General features: G+C 47.0%; 1 protein-coding gene across 1 annotated transcript; it reads left to right on the top strand.

Annotated features, from left to right (window-relative positions):
- Positions 1–2807: 2807 nt before the first annotated feature.
- Slc5a9 (solute carrier family 5 member 9) lies at positions 2808–21254 on the top strand. The gene is made up of 14 exons (XM_057784640.1): positions 2808–2969; positions 5350–5421; positions 7994–8098; positions 8408–8572; positions 9710–9815; positions 10620–10700; positions 10952–11157; positions 11363–11498; positions 11916–12023; positions 13597–13747; positions 15355–15523; positions 16228–16443; positions 18356–18539; positions 21046–21254. Exons 1-14 carry the CDS (start codon positions 2808–2810, stop codon positions 21252–21254), a joined length of 2070 nt encoding a protein of 689 aa, XP_057640623.1.
- The last annotated feature ends 2413 nt before the right edge of the window (positions 21255–23667 follow it).

Consider the following 23667-nt stretch of genomic DNA (forward strand, 5'->3'; position numbering starts at 1 on the left):
AAGACAAAAACTCTTAGGATTCATGTCTAAGGTGGTCAGGCTGCAAATCAGCAGATGCATTTGGAGAGTTAGTCAGCATGTCCTGGAGCTCAGGATGTTCCCAGGATGGGAGCCAAGAGAGTTTCAGAGGAAAGATGATGGTGGGGGATATAGCATGCACAAAGGCCTGGAGAGGAGAGCTAGCATTTTGCATACCAGAGTCAACCGCCCCCCTCCCCCACCTGCCATATTTCAGTCTAGTAGCAAGGAAACAGCAAGGAAATGTCATGACCCCACTTCTGAGAGCTGTGGGGAAAGGAGAATGCACATAAGCTGCCCACAGGACAGTGCCCTGTGATAGCTGGCAGGGCCATCTGTTCATCTACATGCTGCAAAACCACCAAAGGGAAAAGAACATGACAGACACAACAGGTAATGCTAAGACTATGGAAGACATGAGCTATTCTAGAGGATTGACATGGTAGCTGGTGACCAAGAATGATAAGGCCAAGAAGCTAGGGAGTCTACTAGCCAGGATCCAAGAAGAATTACACAGATCCAACCAAGAGCCCCAGGGAGGCTAAGATGTTGGGCATGTGGGTCTGCTTCCATATTCTGTGAACTGAAGGTAAAATAGGCTGGACTCAGGAAAATGATCCTGGTTGCTCAGTGGGACATTCTTTCCACATTCCTAAATTAAAGTCCAGGCCATTTTCTGGTTACAATTACATGGAAATTCTAACATTTTAAGCTTGAAGGTATAGCCTCAAGTACTCAGAAATTGTAATTCCAAGTGCCTCGGACAATTTAATAATTCAGTATTCATTCATCAGGCAACCTTCTCTCTCCTGTGCATCCTGCCCTCTCTAGAGCTGGCTTCTGGATGCTTAGGCAAGCCTTGTTGGTTAGAACACAGATTAAATATCCCTACAGAGATGAGCTCTTGGCACAGATGCTCTGACTTGAACAGGGCTCTCCTGAGAAGGCTTGACTGGAGAACCTAGAATAGGCATAAGGCTGGCTCTTTCCTAGGGATGTCTCTGGGTGTAGGGTCCCTCAATGTGACACCAAGACAGGTCAGCTCCATGGCTGCAACAGTGCAGAGTTGGCTGCCTTGTTCTCTCAGCTTTGATACTGTGTGGCCAAACCTGTTGGTTAGGATCAGACCAACAGCAGGGTTTGGGCACAGCCTTCAGTGCTTAGGAGGAGGCAGCAGAGCCCTGAGAATCCAGATGACCTTTCTGAGTAGGTAAGGTGGAACATTCTAGACTCAGCTCTCTACTTCCTGCTATATCCTCATCCTTCTCTGAAGGAAAGGGCCATAGGCAGCCCTAAGTCATCCTCCATGACCTGAGCTCACACCTAGCCTCCGTCCCTCCCTAACATGCAACTGCAAGCTACCTTTCTCACAGAGCACACACCAGTGCCTGTCCTTCACATTTCTCTGATGTTGCTAACAATAGCTGAGCTCCTTGCCCATTGCATTTGTTTAATAAACACTTATTACATGTAAATGCATGTGAAAGACATTTTGCTACAAATCTGCCTCTCTGTCCTTTTGGCCCCTAACCCAAATGGATGTTATACTCTGCTATACCCAGTTCCAATTGGCTACCCTGGTACATCCACTTCCAATTCCTGTAGCTCCAGATGCCCTATACCTGCTGTTCTGAGCTAGAGGGCCAAGCCAAAAGAAATCCATGGCTCTGCTTTTTACTTTCTTTATCCCCTAATGAAAAGAGAGGAGATTGTGGCTGAGATGATGGAGTTGCATGGTCAATGGGATTTTATCCACCCCAATCTGAGACTGGCCTGTATATGGACAAAAACACAACACTTACAGACTGAAAGGTACAAATGTAGCTCCTCCAGGATGATACTAACAGGCATGCCTTGTGCCTGGTATCTGGGTCTGTTAGCTAGGTGGTGGCTGGTCCTAGTATATCTATATTAGCACTGACAGCCAAGTAGCCCGGAGTTTGCAAAGAATCTTGGCAGCACATTCTAACCTCCTTGATGCAGTGAGGCAGGCAGGACACAGGGCCTGATGATAAGAAGAATACTTAAACTCAAAGACAACTTGCCGAAAGTTATCAGAAGGGTAGTAAAAGACAAGGTGAGGACCAGAAACCAGGTCTTAGAAGAACTCTGCCTTTTTCCAGCTAGACCTTGACCTCATCCATTTCATCTGTCATAGCACAGGATGGGAAGTGTGGATTGAGCATCAGAAGATGTAAATTTGGCCTGCCAGGACACAAACGATCCCGTTCTTTGCAAGAAAACTTTAGCTATTGTCCCGTCTCAATTTCCTCCACTGTAAAACAAGGAACCTTGGTGGGTTAGAGGTGAGGGCATAGGGGGCAGCAGTGGCTTTATAGGGATGATCACAGACTCTTTCTGTCTTCCCTCTTCTTGCTCTTATTGGATAAAGGAAAGTTGTATTAAGCTGATGACTGAACTTCAGCCGCAGCTCCACGTTCACTTTCCTCAGTTCTTACACAGAACAGCTGCTTAAGTACCTTGATTTCTAAAGTGTGTGTGTGTGTGTGTGTGCATGTGCACGCCGCGTGCATCCACATACAGGCATGCAGATTCATGTTGCATGCAGATTTATACAATGGCAGCCGCCAAAGAGAGGGAGGGAGGCGGGAAGAAGTAACACAAGGGAAGGCATTGCAGTTAGGAGAAGAGTGGGCAGGACTTCACCTGCCAGCAGGAATCCTCACTTTCTCAGATGCTAATGAGACTTGGGTTTGTTTAATCATTAAATGGAAGGAACGAAGCCAGGAGGACATCAAAGTCCAATCTGCCGGAAAGGACAGTAACAGATGAGCAAAGAGCTAGCAGCAATGGAGCCTGGAGATTCAGTGGATGCAGCCAGTGCTGAGACAGCACCACACTCAGCCCTGGGCTCTGGAGTCGGCCTGCATGCCTATGACATCGTGGTGGTGGTCATCTACTTTGTCTTCGTCCTTGCTGTGGGAATCTGGGTGAGTGAGAACTACATAATGCTGAAGCCTGACAGACAGGCAGAGAAGCCTCTCATCCTGAGCTGGGAGAGGGGTAGGGAGAGAAGAAAAAATGAGGAATACACAACAGTAGGAAGCTGATACTATGGTGCTTCAGGAATCACCCATTCCCATCCTGTCCTTCTGTAGAAGGATGACTGAGGCCAGAGAGACCTGTGGCCTGCCTGAGCAATACACAGTGAACCAGAGGCAGGTCAAGCCAGGAGCTCTGACTTCAACCCATTTAGTCACTGTGAGTCTGGCTCTCCTCTCCTTTCCCTTAGGACTCCCAACTCAGAGTAGGCTCAACACCCAGCCTTCCTCTCCTACTACTGTCTTGAACAATGAGCTCAAACTCACATGCTGTCAGGCAACAATGCCTTCCAGATTCCAATATTCCTATAGTTCAAAGAAACCACACAGCTGCGGGCAGGTGCAAGGCTTTGAGAGCCCAGATCTTACTCTAGCGGTTAGAGCCATGTGACCCTGGGGACATAGAAACCTCTGTTTCCCCATGTGTTTGCTGCTAATATTATTGAAAGACACAATCACTCAATAACAGGACAAGCACCTGGCACAGTGCCCAGCATGCAGGTAGCAGGTCATAGACAGCTGCTCTTATCAAGACAGGATTCTGCTGAGAGGCCAGTCCCTTCAGATTGCTGCGAGGTAGATTATCACTCAAGTCTCAGCTGGTCAGGAACACCTATGACCTCAGGCCTCTCTTCTGTGAGGGGAGGGGGTGTTAGCCCTCACTTTCCAGGCTTGGCTTGAGGAAGAAGTGGGCAAACAGGAGCTCAACAGTCCCTGCAAGGCGGCCAGCATGAGAACCCTAATTCCCATGTGTGTTGGACAAATCCTTTTCTGCTCCTGTGGCTCAATTGATCACCTGTGAAATGAATTTCCACTGCTACTGTTGCCACCAAGATGATCGGAGGTGACACAAGAATGTTCTAGCCAAAGTTTAACACACGTCAGGCCCTGTACATGCGTGCATCACTCTCCAGTGACTAAACACCTTTTGCTTTTCCTTCTTCTACTTCAAAGATTTCTCTTTTCTCAGATCTGGTCAGACTTGTTGCTTCCCACTCAGAAGTAACTTCCACTCCTGTGTCAGCTTTCTCTTGTGACGCTTTGTTAATTAACTTAAAGAAATAAAGATGTATTTAGGCCTCAGGCTTCAGAGCTCAGACCATGGTCAGCTGACTCCATTACAATGGGTGAGTGAGAAGGCAAAAGGAGCCTGCAACAGAGGAGAGTGGTCATCTCATGGATGCTGGGAAACAGACAGAGAGGAAAATAGCGGCAAGACAGCTCCTCCATGGCCCATTTGCTCCAACCAGGGCTCATTTTTCATAGTTTCTACTGCTTCACAATATCCCATTCAATTTTTAATCTATCAGAGGGGCTAATATATTGACTAGGTCAGACGCTTCATAATCCAAACACTTCCTAAAATCCCATGTCTGACAGTGCATTGGGGACTAAGTATTTAACACACAAGGCTTTGGAATCTTTCAAACACAAACTTCAGCACACCCTTCCCCACTATCAGCCAACACCACAGACTTTCATCGTGCCCTGCAGAGACACCCCTAGCCACCCTGAGCCTATCTTATGCCCTCTTCTCCACATCAATAGCACAAATGTGGAGAAAGCTCAGCTATCACTGCAGTCCTGTTAGCATCTTGACCAAGAAGATTGGGCTTATGTCCCCAGAGAAAGAGCTCACACTCCTTGTGTCTCCTCACCCTTCAGAGCACACCCCAAAACAGGCCGTGGATTGGTCACCTACTGGATTCTTCCAGAATCCTCAATGGGTTCAATGGTGTGTTCTGACTCCAGGCCTTATCAACACATGTCCCAAATAGAGTTCTTCATTCCGGCCAGTGTTCAGAATGACTAGAACAGTACCCGGTCCGATGTGGGTATCTGTCTGAGGAGAAGGAAGAGGCTAGCTCAGGGAAGAGTCAGTCACTAAAAACCTGAGACAGATTCCAACCCACCCCTTGGAAGAGGTCACCAACAGATGGAAAATAAGGAGGCACTAATTACCTTCCAGAGAGTTTTCACGACATTCTGCTATTCTTGAAGACCTTGGACAGCCTTTGCCTCCTTTGTTTTTCTATGAGTCCTGAGAACTAGAAGGAGAGCGAAACTAATGAAGAGGGCGTGACTCTCCCACAGACCCATAGTTTATAAAACGGTGATGCCATAAGTATACAGACAACCCTGCTCTGCCTCAGGTCCTGTCGTCTCTGTCACCAAGGTGCCTGTACCAAGGGGGCAATTAATAAAGGAGTGGAAGGTGGGGACTGTAGGAGGCTTGGGAAGTACTGACATCTTTGCATATTCTTTCTAGTCTTCTATTCGTGCAAGCCGAGGGACCATTGGTGGCTATTTCCTGGCTGGAAGATCCATGACTTGGTGGCCAGTGAGTTGACCTTCCTCCCTCCTCTCCCAGCATATATTCCCAGCTTTGGCCATTTATAACCTTCTCTAAGCCTTTCTTGCCAGAACTTCATCAACACCCTCCTCCTTTTTTGCCCAACTTTGGATTCCTTTCTTGCCCACAACCTACCCAGCAGCCTGAACCATCTTCCCTGGGTGCCTCCTGTGCATGTCACAGATGACTGTCTGGGAGTCTTTTGCTCTATGGAGACAGAAACCAGAGGTGGCCGGGGGGCAGGGAGGGGAAAAAGCATAGTATTGATAGCACTCAGTTCTAGAAGTTATAAGCTGGGATTCCAAACAGATACTTACAGCTCCGTACTAGAACTGGAGTCTCATGGCCCTGGCTTTTAGGACCAGAGAGTTATTGTTCTGGGTGCTGAGGGCAGGAGTTGTTACTCTGAGCTTGGAGCTCTAACACCCAGGGCCTAAATGAGTTTAGCTTTAGATGATGAAGCCCTCAAATCTTTAACCCTCACTGTCTCCCACAAACTTTTCAGTGACCCAAATTTACAGTCCTTTACTTTCAGCTACCATCCCGATCTTCATAATAAGCTTCTTGCAGTTTATGGCTTTTATCATTATTATCATCATCATCATCATATTATTATTATTATTATTAATTTTCAGCCTAGTGTTGTGTATCAGAGCTTTGAATAACTGGGTTATTAGTGCTCAGTGGGTCTCTGGAACTCTTAGCTGCTTACTTACTACTACAGTTTTTATGCCCTATGATCTAATATCTGCTCTTCATGCAACACCAAAACCAACATGTTCTATTTGCGATAATGATCCCTCATAAGAAAAGCAACTATTTAGGCAAAATGTTTCAACACCGAGAAACAGCAGGAAGTTTGGGGGAATACAATCACAGCCTGGTATGCCAATATGTCTCTAGCTTCTAATTCCACTAATCACACTCCCTAAATAAGGACCAATCACAAGCCTCACACTGCACCAATCACAGACTTTCTCTGTGCTCTTGGGAAGTTGCTTCCCCTTCTGTGTTATGTGAGTAGCTATAGGATGAGTAGAGTCTTCTGCTATCCACTGAAGATAATATAGCCCAAAGAGCAATCTTCCCCACCTGGTGCAGGTTTTCTGAAGTGTCGGACAGGAGCACAGCCTCTCAAAGCAGCCATCTGTAACTTCTGTGGCATCACAATTGCAGTGTTTCTCTGAAGCTGGAGTGTGGTCTCCTCAATGGATCACTGAGTCATTTGAAGCAGCTGGGATGCCATGACGACAGTCTAGGCATTCACCCAGTGGGAGCAGCTAGTATGACAACTGCCTGACCAAGGCATCCGGGCTGCAGGGAAGGATTTGTTAGCTGTCAATCAAAGGCTAGAGCAGTTGCTCCCTGCTCTCTCTGAAGTTTCACTCAGAGTTTCATGGGAAACAAACAAAAACATAATTATAAAACAAATATCCTCAACACTTGCAGTGCTCAACCAGGTATCCAACCTGGTATTTCACACCCAGGGAGAGTTCCATCCCCCTGCTGTGTCCCCAGATATGGACCTTATGTAGGGCTCTGGATCTATTGAGATATATAAGGAGTTTCCTGCTTTAGGGATGCTCAGAGTTGAGTGGGCACACAGACTTAGGAATAATATACTCACACCTGGGGTAGAGGGAGGCACTGCATTTCCCATAGGTTGATGAAGTTGCTGGGTCTCAGGCCATAGGTGGATAAGAAGTAGGAATCACTTTCTGGAACGACTGACACCTGCACTTAATACTGAACAACACTGACTTGAGAATCAGGGGCGAGCTCCCAGCCAGCTCCAGAAATTGACCCCAAGCATTTCTCCCATTGGGCCATACCCTATATTTCTATTGATCCCTGAAAATTAACTTCTCTTCCCAAAGTAGGATGAAGGGAGATGAGGTCTACCTAGAAACCTAGTCACATCAAACACACACACACAAATTCTCACATGCTCATTCATGTGTTCACATGTTCTCTCCTTCTCCCAGTCACACCCCCCCACAGTCATACACATACATTCATACAGGCCAGCATTCACATATACTCACACATGTGCATACATGTACGCTCCCACTCACTTTCATGCATTCATTCACATAGCCTTACACTTAAAGATTCTTGCACACCCTTCTCACTCCCTCACTCAGTTACTCTCACACTCATAATAATGCCAGTCATTTTTGACCTCCATTTTGGTGATGCTCACTGTCCCTGACCACCACGGCTTACACTCTGCTCTCTAAGAAGAAGAGAAAACCCTGACAGCCTTTGGGAGTCTGAAAGATTTGGCTAACTGGAGCAGAAAAATCTAAGGATGGCAAACGTATGTCTGTTTAACATGATAACTACCTGAGGATGTTTGATTCTGGAACCCAGAAGTTCACAGGGATAGTGAGAAATGACTGGTGTTGTGAGGAGAAAGAAAACCCTCGGAAAGGTTCTCTTTATCCAGTGCCTCAAAAATCACAGCCTTTAGCTGCCTCCTCATAGTAAGTGATCCTAAGCCCAGATTGCTCCAAACTGACTCTGCCCCTTGCCCCTTAACCTCACTTGTGCCTTGCAGATTGGAGCATCTCTGATGTCAAGCAATGTGGGCAGTGGCTTATTCATCGGCCTGGCCGGGACAGGGGCTGCTGGAGGCCTTGCTGTGGGCGGCTTCGAGTGGAATGTAAGGAAACTGACCTGATGGCTCCAGAGTGTTGAGGGTCAGAACCATCTCCTGTTCCTGGCCTTAGAGAAGAAAGATATCTTAGAGGTACTTGGGAGGTTGTGTGGTAAACAGAGTACCCATTATATAGATGATGAAATTAAGGCCTTAAAGAGGAAAGAGAACTCCTCTGGGGTTATGCAGAAAAGCTGGTAGGAGGACCCAGGTCTCTCATCTCCCCCGTCAGGGCTTCTCCCATCCAACATGCTACCTATGGGCAGGAAGCTGACAAGCTTTCTACAGCTAAAATAGCTACCCTATGTTCTCCAGGCAACATGGCTGCTCGTGGCCCTGGGCTGGATCTTTGTTCCTGTGTATATTGCAGCGGGTGTGGTCACCATGCCCCAGTACCTGAAGAAACGGTTTGGAGGGCAGAGGATCCAGGTGTACATGTCAGTCCTGTCTCTCATCCTCTACATCTTTACCAAGATTTCGGTGGGTATGACTGCAGGTGGCTTCTTACCATGGACATCATGCTGAGCTCACTGATGGTGGGGAGGGATGGGGAGAAGGAAGGGGAGAGGGGGGAGGGGGAAGGGGATACAATGAAAGGGTTGTGGATGGAATGAAGGATAAAAGAAAGGAAAGATAGATCAACCTGACTTCAGAGAATGTTGCCATCCAGAAGTGGGGAAATCACACTTGAATAGGAAATGTTTTAAGTGAATATTGATCTTTCACACAATGAACTATCAAACTAGAGTCCACTCTATCACATTTCCATTAACTGATACTTCATTGGACAATTCTTTATTAATCACCTAGAATGTTAGAGTATGAAAAATCTTTACTGTTGCTTTATTGAACTAAACTTAGAAGACAAACCTAGACATGTCAAGTGAATTATCCAAGTCTACACAAAGGACTAGGTCTGGAATCAGAACTGGATCTTGACTCCCATGCCCTGAGATGGTTAGGTCCTCCCACTACCATATTTTAGACTCTGTCATCAGTTTGTGAACAATCATGGAATGGATTGAGGAATAGACTGAAGGGAACAGAATCAACCAGGTGCCGGATATAGTAATGAAATTAATTTGAGGACAGACATTGTTAGCTGAGGCTTTCCTTACCCCCAAGTTCCATAATAACCCAGGCATAGGGATCATCCAGAACCCATGGCTGCCTCCCCCGGCAGCCCTGTGGGCCTGTGCTAATTTGTGGAGCAGTCAATAACCTGCACAGTTCCTATTCTCTCTTCCCAAATGTCCTCTTCTCTACCTCCAGCTTCTAGCCTTACTTCCTCCATCTCCCACTTTCATTTTGTATCCTGACATTCATAATACACAGACAAATCTTTCAAGGATAGCTGATTATTTATCTTTTTATTCAAAACATTATTCAGCATTGTTTTACTCTCAATTCTATCATGCCTCCATGTCTGCAAGGTCAAGCCCACATTCCATAATGTGGCACTTTAGTTCCAAGACCAAACCCACCAGCATGGCTCTCCAGCCTTGTCTGCATTGTTTGATGAAGGCTGAGGACATCAGATAAGGTGGGTGACACACCCACAACAACCATCCTGAAAGTATTGGGTAGCATGGAATTCTGGGTCCTTGCTTTCTGCAGACTGATATCTTCTCTGGAGCCATCTTCATCCAGATGTCCTTAGGCTGGAACCTCTATCTTTCCACGGTGATCCTGCTACTGGTGACAGCTGTCTATACCATCGCAGGTAGGAAGGGGGAGAGGCCATGTTGATATGTGGAGACCGTGAGATGAAGAGGGAAGTGTTCACTAGCAAAGATATTGAAAGATAGAATGATAAAAGGTAGAAAGAGACAGGCAGAAGACTGATAATCCAGAGAGAGACAGCAAGATATGGAGATATGAAGAAAAACTAATGAAGACAGACATATGCTATGAGAGAACACACAGAGGGAGATGGAAAGACAGCAAAAGAGAAAAGGGAGTGGAGAAGCAGAGATGACAAATATACTTGGCAAAGGCATGTAATGAGAGAGACGTGTAGTCCTGCTGAGATCTGGCTGTGTGGGACAAGGTAGGAAATCAATGGACTGCTGTCTGGGCCATAGTCACCATGGCAAAACCAAGAACCCATTCTACTCTGTTTCCTTCAGTTCATAGAACTGGGTACCCTGGGACAACAGCCCAGGACAGAACTACTTATGGCTAAGTCGTCTTTGAATGATGTGAGACATCTAGGTGGACTTTGGGAGGGAAAGCAGAGAGCTTGGGGATATTAATGGCAAGAACAGCAGCTGTTGATGGTGTGGTGACCAGGCCTTGCCATGGATGGAAAGAATTACATCAGAATACACTGGTCTGTAACCAGCCAGCATAGTCCCTGGGTGGGATAGAGAGAGAAGAGATGGAGAAGGATCTGTCACCAGGGTTTCCTCCTAAGAGGGCTCTGTGTCTTCTCTGGTCTCCCCCAATGTAGCCAAACACAGGGCAGGTACCCAGAGAGAAATTTCCCATTGATACTGACTGATGTATGCTCTCCTTGGGTACCCAGGAGGACTCACTGCTGTGATCTATACAGATGCTCTACAGACTGTGATCATGGTAGGGGGCGCTCTAGTCCTCATGTTTCTGGGTAAGAAAGAGGTCTAAACGCACCCTATCCTTGACTCCCTAGAACTTTCTATAGCATAAGGCCAAACCTCTTTTCTAGGCCAGACCTCCCTAAAGTCAGCATTCTCTCTATTCCAAATCAAGAACCTTGATCCCAAGACCCAGCATTCTCATCCATTCCCAGTTCTCAAGTCAGTCCAAACCCAGAGGCTCACCTAAGGCTATTGGTGGGGGACTCCGGGTCCATTTCTCATACCATGTCTCTTCCCACAGGCTTTAAGGAGGTGGGCTGGTACCCAGGCCTGCAGCAACTATATAAGCAGGCCATTCCCAATGCCACAGTTCCCAACACCACCTGTCACCTCCCACGGTCCGATGCCTTTCACATGCTCCGTGACCCTGTGAATGGGGACATTCCTTGGCCAGGTCTCATTTTTGGGCTCACAGTCCTGGCCACCTGGTGTTGGTGCACAGATCAGGTAATATTCCCCAGCCTGGCCTGGCCCAGCAGGAAAACAAGTAAACAAACAAGCAGGCCGTTGGGTACAAAGGGGTTGGACATCATCCTGGGACTGAGTGGAGGCAAATGGTGACTAGTGCTGGGCTCTCCTGCACTGAACTAAGTCCTTCTCTGACCAGTGATGTATCCCCACTGCTATTTATGTATATCTCACGTTGTTTCAGGTGATTGTACAGAGGTCTCTCTCTGCCAAGAGTCTTTCCCATGCCAAGGGAGGCTCAGTGCTAGGTGGCTACCTAAAGATCTTCCCAATGTTCTTCATTGTCATGCCTGGCATGATCAGCCGGGCTCTGTACCCAGGTAAGAACTAGTGCAGCTCTCTATGCATTGTGGGGTTTGCAGGGCATTTTCAGGGAAGGCTTTCCTGGGACAAGTGAACCAGAGGATTTCTCAATTAAGGGAACACAGGAAGCATTTTAGACTTTGTACTGGAGTAGAAAAAATCTGCATTTGGAGGCCATTTTAAGTTTTTCCCCTTTATATGGAGAAGAAACAAGACATTATTGGATCTTCCCAAGGATATTTGTTTTTATCAAAGAACTCTAACAATCTCTGAAGTGTGGTTCATGCACAACATACCTGTAGGTGGTCAGACCCCTTGTCATTTCACCCTATAGACTAAGTTGGAGTCTCCAGAACATATTCCCATAGTATCATAAAGCAAATAGGAGGCCAACCTAAGGAGGCACAGCATCATACAGCTCTTTTCCTTTGCAGATGAAGTTGCCTGCGTAGACCCTGACATCTGTCAAAGAGTGTGTGGCGCCAGAGTGGGATGCTCCAACATTGCTTACCCAAAGCTGGTCATGGCGCTCATGCCTGTGGGTGAGTCTTAGCTCCCACCCCTTTCCACCACCCAGTTCTTCCTTTAAGGATCATGACCCAGGAAGGACTGCACTACAAATAGATGAAAAGAGAGAAGAGAAAGACCCACCTCTGGCCCCATGCCAGAACACACACACACACACACACGCTTCCTCAAGCTTTCCTAAGGTATGTGTTCCAGGTATTGGAGACACATTTCTAAAAGATAGTTCTCTGATCCCAGTTCTTTTTGGTCTCCAGGGACTATACCTGGGTTCCTAGAGAGTATAGGATATGGTGAGCAGAAGAGCTCCAAGGAAGCATTGACCAATCTTGGAGCCTGTTAGAAAAAAATATTCCAAAGAAAAAAAAAGACTGCTGAGTCACAAGATACAACTTGTCAAAAACCAAGAGCATGGGGAACACCATTCTAGGAAGATAGTGTGTGTGCAAATGACCAGGGTGGGAAGACCGTGCAATGCACCATCAGCAGAAAGGATGAGTGAAGACCGTTTTCCAAGGGAATGTCATGGCCAAACACCACACAGGACAGCCTTTTCTCTGAGAGCAAAGGAGGTCACTGCAGACAGGAGGGAGCTTTGGTTCAAGCGTGAATGATGAAGTTTGTGCTTTCAACAGACCACTGTGCTTGAAGAATTCAGTATGGAGAGAGAATGGGAGGGGAAAGTCAAGGAAACATAAATGAGTCGAGGAACTGGAAGGCAAGAGATGAGTGGTTATTGCTTGTCTTTAGTGGTTACAGCCAGTCAGAGAAATTGTAGAGAGAGTGAAGGCCCAGCTAGGGCCAAGCAGTTAAGAAACGGGACAGGGAGAGTTAAGAGAAGGGCTGAGGATAATGATGATATCAGGTGGGGAGATCAGAAAGGTATTATTAGCCAGAGGGAAACAAATGATTCAGAATTTCTGGGAGTCATCACCCCAGTGATGAAAGGTCATTTCCAGAAGTTTGGCCATCAGTGGTAGAAATTTCAAATATCAGTGTACACTCTAATATGTCCAGTGTCCAGGTGAAAAAATTGGGTACAAGTAGAGAAAACTCCTCGTCCCAAGATCATTTATCTAGTTACCCACAAAGCCAGGAAACAGCCCAGGTTTCTGTCTCTAAGGCTGAGACTTCGGGTAATGACCACAATGAGGTATAAAATGCTGTTTTTAAAAGAATAGACAATGCATCATAAAAATTAAAATATGTTACCAGCACCCTTTTAGCCCCAGTCCCAGGGATCTACCACCATCCATGGCCATAGTACCAAAACATATATCAAGACTGCAGGAAGCCTCTTATCGTCTTGATTCATGCACATCTTGTAATATACAGAGGGCAACCAAGGCTTGGAGAGTCCTGATGGGCCACCCAAAGCCAAAAAGCCGAGACAGAGGCTGACCAGAACCTGGACTCAAGCACTGTGGGTGTCCGGATTCTATATCTGTCCTAGATGGGACCATCACTAGCACCCACCTCATCCCATCTCCACCCCAAAATTCTTGTCTTTATGTGGTTCTGCTGCAACCTCCAACATCCTGGCAGAGCCCTTAAATTGACAGTTTTCCACTCGGCCTTGTCTCTCCCCAGGTCTGCGTGGCCTGATGATCGCGGTGATCATGGCTGCCCTGATGAGCTCACTCACCTCCATCTTCAACAGCAGCAGCACCCTGTTTGCCATAGATGTGTGGCAGCGCTTCCGCAGGCAGGCAACTGAGCAAGAGCTGATGGTGGTAGGCAGGTGTGCTGACTATGCTTCCAAAGCGCCCTCTCGCTGGAGAACTCTCTCTCCCCTCTCCCATCCCTGCTTCTTGGGAAGATCAGCTAGGTTTAGACCCCAAGCTCACAGTCAGACAGTGGGTTCCGTGTGACTCTGCATTAAATCCCTCTCCAAAACTATGTCACCTCTCTCCCCCTTCAGAATAACAGAAGATGGGAAGAAATCTACGCTTGTCTGTTTAACTAACAAGTTCACTGTGAGATAATAATGCATGTAAGCCCTAACTGATCACATGGAATTCGGGGAGCACCTCACCCCATGAAGTCTTTTGGGCAATCTCTGGCTGTTACTCTAGGACAATATGAATACTACGAACCCGCCAGATATACCTAGAACATGCATCCTTTGCCACACTGTTGAATTGGGGACACACAGATCCATGATACACAATTGAGCTCTCGGGGCATCCCCAGCTTACAACAAAGAGGGAACTTCAAGAGACAGTGAAGGGTAATCTTGAGGGAGACGTCCATAAAGCGGTTGTCTCCAAACAGTTGACTCACAAGCTTTGAACATCAAGAAAGGAAGGTTGAACTTCACCTTGAATGTAGTAGTTTATATTTTTAAAAGCATAACTTAGTGGTAAATTTTCTTAGTCTCCACAGACTGAGACTTCACATGAGGGTAAAGGGTTGAAATCTCTGCTTCACAACTCAAGTCTCCCAGGTTCTGGCTTCGAAGCTGAATAGCACATCCCAGCCTCTTTTGTGGTTAAAGATGTGGGACTAGACAGCCCACTCTTCGCACTCACTGTCTATTCCTGGCGTTTTGCTTCTGCCCTATGGCCTGCTCATCTGCACACACCCAGACAGTAACCCAGCATTTAAGAGTAGGACAGTAGAGGGAATGAGCATCAAAGAGGACAGGTGGGACCTGTCTAACAGGATCCGAGAAAGGGCAGGTGGGAGTTAAAAGAGAGGAGAGGAAAGAATCTTAGAAGTAGTCCTCCTTTCTGCTCACCAACAGGGCTATAGTTCTCCATCCGTGGGATTTGGGCTCCATCTCCTGGTCATATGCATTATTGCATTCAGCCCATCCAAGAAAAGTGCAGTGTGGTTTTATTGTTGTTGTTTGTTGTTGCTGTCATTTTTGTTTTGTTTGTATTCATAAAATCAGGCACCAAAAGTGTTAGGTCTGAGTGGCAATCGGTTGAGAGGGGTTAAAGAGAACAAGCAGAGACCCAGGGCCAATGTAAGACTGGAAGCCTCCTGGAGAAGTAAATCACTCTAGGTGGCTGAGTGCAAAAAGGAAGAAAGGCAAGCTCAGCAGGGACTTTGCAGTGCATACCTGGGGGTGGGGGAGCATGGGTTATCACTCATCAGTGGGTATACAGAACAACCTTGAACCCATCCAATGGATGAGTACTAAGGTTTCTTGAATTCTGAAGTCCCATTTCCTGGGATTTTTAACTGTGTAATTTCTACCATTTAGTACTTGAGATTCTAATCCACAGACCTTCTCTGGCCCAGGGACCATTCACTTTCCCTCCCTTCCTGATTCCCATGCACACCTCATCCTGCCCATGCTCCTGTGCGTGGTGCTCACAGCGCCCTGTGCTCTTCCCACAGGTTGTTCATAGTCTTCCTGGTAGTCATCAGCATCCTCTGGATCCCCATCATCCAGAGCTCCAACAGTGGGCAGCTCTTTGACTACATCCAGTCTATCACCAGCTACCTAGCCCCACCCATCACGGCCCTCTTCCTGCTGGCCATCTTCAGCAAGAGGATCACTGAGCCTGTGAGTGCAAGAACGCTGCCCCTCCCACACACATCACACACACTCTGGGAAAGTAAAGAGCCAGGGGAGAGACTTCCAGGAGAGGGGCAGACTTCCTGGAAGAAGTGGCATGTGAGACAGTTCCTGAAGGGTCAGCGGTAGAGGAAGAGAATGCTGGACATGAGAGACAGAGACGTGTGAAAGCGCAGGGCAGCCTGAGGCTCTTTGGTCTCTGCTCCACCTGTAGGCCTGTATCCTTCTGCACATAAGCAAAGCGAGGACAACAATATTGATGCACTGTGAGCTCGTGGGGAGATGTCTACACAGTTGTCCTACCTTGAATCCTGATAGGTATGGGAGGGAGGGAGATGTGCCAGGATGGGAAGTTTGAATACTGAGCACTGTGACTCAGTACTAACCAATCTCCCTGTTCACTGCACATAAGAAAGCTCCGAGCCAGCATTTTCACACTGATGGGCTCAAGACATTCTCATGGAGCCGGGATCTCAATTCTAGTGCAGCTCAGAAACTCATGTCCCTCTCAGCACAGCACTCTGCCTGCCTTTTAAGTCAAGACAGAGAGTGTCAATGGGGAACTTCGCGGCTGAAATTTCCCCTGAAATAAGCCAGTAGGAGGAGATATTAGGGAAGAGTGTCCCTCAACTTCCTAGGTTGGACCTACCTCACCCCAGTTTCTTCCTGTTGTGTCTCCACTCTCTCCTTAGGGTGCCTTCTGGGGCCTCATGTTTGGCCTAGCTGTGGGAATCATGCGCATGGCTCTGGAGTTCTCATACCCTGCCCCAGCCTGTGGGGAGGCAGACAGGAGGCCGGCTGTTCTGAAGGACTTCCACTACCTGTACTTTGCCCTCCTCCTCTGTGGACTTACTGCCATCATCATTGTCATAATCAGCTTCTACACAGAGCCCATCCCTGATGAAAAGGCAAGTGGTGTGTTCAGGCTAACGCTTCTGGGAACAATTCCTCTGTCCCGAATGCCCAGAAACCTCCCCCTCCCTGCGCCCCCACTGGGTTTTATCTTATGAATTATGGTCTCAGCTACTACCAAGCAGGTATCGCTTGGAGGACAGGCTCACTGGGGTATGAATTTTCAGGTGAGGAGTAACCCATTCAGTTCAAAGTTACTCAGTGTCTACCTACTAGGTGTCAGGCGTGGAGCTGGGTTTACAAAGATAAATGATCCCTACCAACAACTGTGCCCGGAAAGCAGATGCCAACACAAGCTAGTAGCTACGTAGAAAGCATAGAAGGACTTAGCTTAAGGAGAGAGGGTAAGCCCAGGGCTCTAGGAGTGGGTACATTGGCAATGTTGCTCTGAGATGGCCTACAAGAAATAACATTTTTTTTATAGTAAGAAAGAAGGATATAATGAGAAAGGAACCAGAGAGCCAACTGCCCCCTAGCCTCTGATTACTGATGCCAAGTTTGTTGAAGGCTTTCCCCTCAGCCTGTTTTGCTTACTAAAGCCATAGTAATCACTTAGCCCTGACTCGATGACATAAACATTAATACTATGTCACATACCTTTCTGGAGCCTGGAAGCCTGGGATCAAGGACCAGCAGGTTGTTTTTATCTGAGGGTTCTTCTAAAGCTTAGTGATAGCCATCTTCTTCCTGAGTCTGTTCTCTGTGTCTGTCTGGGACCCGATCTTTGTAGTGATAGCCATCTTCTCCCCGACTCTGTCCTCTGTCTGGGACACGATCTCCATAGTGCCTGCCCCTCTCATCCCACCTTGCCTTAATTATTTTCTCATAACCCTATCTCTATATGTAGCTATAATATGAAATATGAGAGCAAAAACTTCAGCATAGAAATTCCGATAGGACACAATGTGACCTCTGACAGAGCCTAGTAGAAACTAGACCCTAAACATTGAATGGCAGCCACTGTGTTTATTCTCATCTGTGTGGTGCCTGTGAGCTAGTAAAATGGCCTTATGACTCCCGCAGACAAAAGACACAGATGAGCAAGTAAGGCTAGCTCTTCTTGTGTCCAGACATGGCCTCCTGCTTCTGAGGTCTCTGCACACCTTTACTCTCCTCCTCTTTTACAAAAACCCAAACCCACTCTTGCCTTGTATCTTCTCTCCCTTGGAGGGGTCCTATTACACATGTCATCAGCTGAACCAGGAACCAGGAGCCATGGCAGTCTCTCCTCTTCTTCACTTGATGGTTCCATAAGTCACCATGTCCTATACATTTTACTCTCCTAATGTCTCACGAGGCTGCTGTTTCCTGGGATGGAGAGATAGATGGGTGGCTGATTGTTAATATGTGTAAGGCCTAGGTCTGCACTGCGAAAGGAATAAATGCATAAATAAATGCATGGACCTCGCCCTCCTGTTTTCTCAAGCACTTAATATTTCTTTCAATTATTTCTTGTTTCACTTTTCAACAGTTTCTGGGCTGGACCACTTCAATTCACTGCAAGGGAGCTTTGAACATCCTAGCTTACAGGATTTTCTAAGGTCTGCAGTAGCCCTCGCTGCCTTTCAGGTTTTGATTTTGCCAGCTATCAACCCCTCCCCTGGACCTTTGAAGTCTTTCCTTGGTGTTCAGGCTTCCTATCTATTTCAATTCTTTCGGGTTGAGTTTCAAGTTGCTGGGGAATTCCCGATTCAGATCTCAATTCCAGCACCCAGCCTAGGGCTGACAGAGTGATTATTCAAGAAAGACGCCCTACTTGAAGAAAGAGGAAACCAAGGTGCCCTCCTCACAACCTTACTTTGCTCCTCACCCTGTTTTGTATGGTTCTGAAGGCTTCCCATGAATGAGACTTCCTTCTCTACAGCAGGTTGGCCTTCTGACTCCAAATGTCATCTCCTCTTTCTCTAGCTTGCTCGCCTGACCTGGTGGACAAGGAACTGTCCCTTACCTGAGCTGGAGAAGGAAGCTTCTGTGAGTGGGAATGAGACAGAGTGGGAAAACACCCCAGGACTGGCAGAGAGGCCAGATGCAGAGGGCCCAGCAGGAGATGGGGAAGAAGCAAACAGCACCCAGGCATCTGATCAATCAAGAGGTAGGTGGGGTGCATGTTGGGGCACATGTCACAAAGGAACAATGGGGACAAATATAACTCTGAGGATTCCCCCAGGATGAATTTTGGGGTCACTGAGGATGTAGGATTCTGAAAGAACACTATCTAAACCATCCTTTCACTTCCGTAGGTGACTACTAAACCCGTTAAGACAGAGGAGAAAGGTTTTCTTGGTAACTCATGTGGTGGTTAGATTTAAAGTCTATCCATGGAGGGGTGTTCTTCCTAATACTTAACACAGCATTAGACAGGGGTGTCTACCCTTTCTCCAAAAGATCTAGCCAATGACACAGCCTGAAAAATCGAACATGCGGAAAACCAAACAGCATTATGCCTCTTGAGTTTCCTCCACATGGAAGGGAGCCTCGGGCATCACAAAGAAGCAGGCAGCTTTATCCCTGTATCCATTTATATATTTATTCCCCTCTTGTCTCTATGATACTATCTGTAGTCACACAGAAGCCTGACTGTCCCTCGTTGAAGAGTGTAGAGCATGCCCACAGCCTGTGTTGTTATCATAGGAAGACCTGAGAAAAATGGCCACCTCTCTGCCAGACTCTTGGAGCAGCAGTTGGCTTCCCAGAGATTGTTAACTGTATTGGGATACCACAATAATTAAATGGAAGTCATAATGTGCCAGTGGAAAATATAATGAGGTCATAACCTTCCTGTAGTGAGATTAAATAACAATATTAAGACACTCCAATTATAGAATGGCAACATTATAGGGATTTTTCTGTTATAATATTCCCAAAGAAAAATTTAAAATTTCAAAAGTCACATCAGTTGCAAGTTAAAGTCAAAAATCAATTATCGTATCCTTATGAAGTAGAAATTTAATAAAATTTAAGTGCTGTATTTCCTTCCAGCCTTAGTTAGAGAGATTCTCTGAAGCAGCTCTGCATAGATTTGGGCAAACTTTTATCGGACTTCAGAGAGCCTGAGTGCTGTGCCTGCTTCTGCAGTGCCCGCTTCTGTAACTGCAGCAGGTTAAACTGAGACCCTGTTAGCAAAGCAGCCCTTGCTGGACCCGCACGGTTGCCGATGCTCTGTATGCACTGGTCTCAGGCTTGAAGGAACTCCCGCTTTCTGAGGCCTTTCTCCTTCCTTTGGGGTCCTCATGCCAGACAAATGGCCACTTGCCAGTAGCTAATGATACCTTGAGCTCAATACTCCTTGCCCAGACGGTGGTAGTCAGAGGTCCATGGAGCAATCTGTAGAGGAGAGATGCCCTCTTGCAGACACCACAGTCAGAGATACTCATTTCATAAGCATCCCAGGCCAAAGCCACTCTCCCTGGCCTTACCAGTCACCCCACTGAGGTTCAATGTATTTTGATTGACAAACTGTAGCTTTATTTTTTATATATGTTTTATAGCCTTGCACCTGATTTTGGGTGGGTCTCAAAGGCTCTATCACTGCAAAGCCTGAGTCTGCCCCTAAAAAGTTTATGAGCTGAAAAGACCGTTCTTCAAGCAGTAGTGTAAGTGAGGCAGCTATTAAGGTGGAGAGGAAAGGGTGTCTGGGGAAAAGGAGAGACTGCCCGTGACTGGATCCCTGTTACAGAGACAGACAGACCCATGGCTGGTCCCTGTGTCCAGGGCAAAGTGTTTCCTGTTGATGCCAAGGAATGCCTGCTCCCTCTGAATAGCTATACCTAAGGAAGGAAAATGGTCCTCTGAGTCAGCCATAAATTCCAGTAGAAATAAAGTCCTTAACTCTCAAGCCCAGCCCCATGACAAAACACCCCTGTGGAGGAATGAGAGACAGGGAAGGCAGCTGCTCCTGCAGGGGAGCCTTCTCGCTGAAGCAAAGAAACCTCGAGACAGGGGAGAAGCAGTCCCTTCAAGCTTAGCTTTTGTGAGCTGTGTGATCCCAAGCTCTGCACCTCACTCGACAGGCCCGGCCTACATCACTTAGACAGCCTCTCCCAGTACCAGCCCTGGTAGCCCCTGTAGTGTTATCAACCCCCATTCTCATTAGATGCATAAACAACTCTTAGGATAATGCAGGACATGTCCCTAAGTCAGATGGGGGAGAAAGCACCTGCTACTAAGGAGGGGTGGATGATTTTTACACACAACCTGTTGCAAGGCTGAGGGCAGAACTGGCCCTGCTGCCAGGTTCCTGACCTCTAGTCCAATGTCAGGCCCCATAGCTGGGAAAACGAGTCCATCTGGTTTAGAGACTCCCCATTTTTGGGTAAAATGGATTCTTTATCTGTCCCCACTCTGCACTGGTGCTCTGAATAAGAACACACTGTCTCCTGTAACGAGATGATTCTGAGCAGTGACTATTTGGTTGCTATCACAAAGTTCTCATCCAGGAGACCCAATTTAGAGCAATTTGGAGCCTTACAAAATGTCCTCCCCGCACTCCTTCCATGTCTTACCATCCCCCACTCTTTCATCCCTTGTCCAACCTCCCCTTTCTCCATCCTTTCTTCCTTCCTGGTCCTGACCTTCTCTCATTATGGCCTGTCACTCAGCCCTACATAGGTCCTTGGGGAAATGGCTATGGAACTGGTTCTGTGGACTCTCTGGGGCTCCACAGCAAGCCCTGAGCTCAGCGGAGAAGGCTGCACTAGAGCAGAAGCTGACCAGCATTGAGGAGGAGCCGCTCTGGAGACGTGTCTGCAACCTCAACGCCATCATCCTGCTGGCCGTCAACATCTTTCTTTGGGGCTATTTTGCGTGACTCCGTAGACCAGGAATTATTTGAAGTGATTAAAAACTTCTGAACCCTGGTGAAGCCCAGAGACCAGCGGCAGGCTCTCCTCCCATCTCGCTGTGCTGACTGGAGACCACAGAGGCAGCGAGTGAACGCTTGTGAAGAACATCCATCCAGAACCCTTGACGCATGGAGACATGGAGGACGAGAGAGGTCACTAGGACTGCCCAGGGTCACAGAGCAGGACTCACCCTGGGTCTCCAGCTCTAGCTCTCTTCCTGCTACACTGCCCTACCTCGAAAACATTTCCTCGGTTTACTCCAGAATCTTCATTGATATATATTCAGAGTAAGAAAATGAGTATAAGAGTCTATTAAAAATATCCAAATACACTGTTTTCCCACTTTCCTTATCCTCTTCCCCTTTCTGTTTCCTCTCTCCTCCCTTCCCCTCCTCAGCACCCAGTACTGTGTAGCATGAGTCCAGTGGGGAGGGCCTTATCATGCCATTGGTTTCCCAGTTGTGGCTGCCAATCCCACGAGAGTGAAGGGCAGACGTAAGAGACAGGTGGCCAGGGCACGGTGCTCCTAGACGAGGATTCTGCTTGGCACAGTTCTAATTCTCCTACCCTCACACCCACTCCTGCAGTCTCCACAGCCTAGAGGCTTAGAACCTAGATGGAGAGACAAAATATGTCAAAAGCAACAAGAATCAAACAGCCCTAGGGAGAGGAAAGGGCAGCCTGAGGGTGGGCTGATGGGGAATCTTGTTAGTGAACCATCTTTAGAGGTGAGTCTTAGATAAGGCCTGGCTTCCCTGGGACCCAGGGTAAAAGGTGTGCACCTCCGTGTGTGCTTGCTCTGCACCTTTTCCCGCTGGACAGTACTGTGCTTGGATTTCTCGTTTCCTGTTTCATAAGTTTTCCCCTTAAAATAAATAAAAATATAATTGTTTTATCCTTAGCTAGCCTGGTTATTTCTATTGTGGGCACTCCACAGTCTTTATTCATTTGCCTTCATCTGCCAAAACTCCTTCCCGGCAATATACCAGAGACTATGACCTTGAGCAACTTCCAGGAAACTTTATGGATGCCTCAACCTGGGTCAAGGTCCCGCTCAACCCCACAGTGCATAGACTGTGTCCCTGTGACCCTTATCACTGTCCTACAGCACTGTCTCCTCTATATATAACTCATGCCTAGGAGCAGCAATCAACGGTTATGTCCAACCTGACTTTGGACTTATAAATAAAGGAAGCCAATAAAAGCTTGTTGGGTTCATAGATTCTTTCAGGCCCTGAACTTTGCTCTGTGAATGGTGAGACAGAGACTTGGAGACTTGGAAGTCTTCTTGCCTAGGAAGAGACTCCTTGAGCTATCAGAAACAGCTGAGTCTCAGGCATCTTGGTTGAACGGCACAGATGCTGCTGATAATGGCTTTCTCCCTCTCCTCTGGTCCTCCGCAATGCCGCCTTTGATCACCATGTCAATGATCTATCACTCCAAATGTAGACAAATAAAACTCCATTTTATTGGCCTGCAGACACATCTCTGAATCTCTCCTCTTTCTGCTGCCTCCAAACATTTTTTTTTTCAGAGACGTTCTGACACCACTGTGCCTTTGTCTCAGAGGACAGCATGCTCTGTCTTTCTTCATGGACCCTGACTGAGAATTCTGGCTTCATTTTGACTTCTCTCAAACCATTCACACAAGTCATTTGTGGGTAGCAGATTCTAAGGAAAAGTTGGGAGGAAATGAGTTTCAACAGGAACATAGTGTAAAACTGAATTTTGACGGACCTTCCTTCTGTTTGGAAAGAGGTCTTAGGTAGATCAGGCTGGCTGCAAACTTACTATGCAGCAAAAGATGACCTTGAACTTTTGTGTGTATGCAAGCATATGTATGTAAATGCTTCTTTCCCACGTACCAGTTCCCAAATAAACACTCAGAGGCTTAATATTAATGGTAATTGTTTGGCCAATGGCTCAGGCTTATTACTGGCTACCTCTCACAATTAGATTAACCCATTTTTATTAATCTATGTCTTGCCACGTGGCTGTAGCTTACCGGTAATATCCTGGTATATCACTCCTTTGAAGGCTACATGGCGTCTCTACCTCCCTTCTCTCTTTATCTCTGTTTGGATTTCCCATGTAGTTATATTCTGCCCCTCCATAGACCAAAACAGCATATTAATCAACCAATAAAAGCAGCACATACTTGCAGCATACAGAAGGACATTCCACATCATATGTAATGTGTTCTTGTTCATGTATGCATGTATAAACACATGCATGTGGACACCAGAGGTGGATATTTATATTTTAGCCATGGTCTCTTAATGAACCTGGAGACATGTGCCACACGCTGCAGCCGCAAACTTGCCATGCTTACGTGCTCTGTGCTGGTCTCCCCACTCCCAGCTAGAGATCATAACTGGT

The sequence above is a fragment of the Chionomys nivalis genome, chromosome 11, assembly GCF_950005125.1.
Source record: "Chionomys nivalis chromosome 11, mChiNiv1.1, whole genome shotgun sequence".
Classification (NCBI taxonomy): domain Eukaryota; kingdom Metazoa; phylum Chordata; class Mammalia; order Rodentia; family Cricetidae; genus Chionomys; species Chionomys nivalis.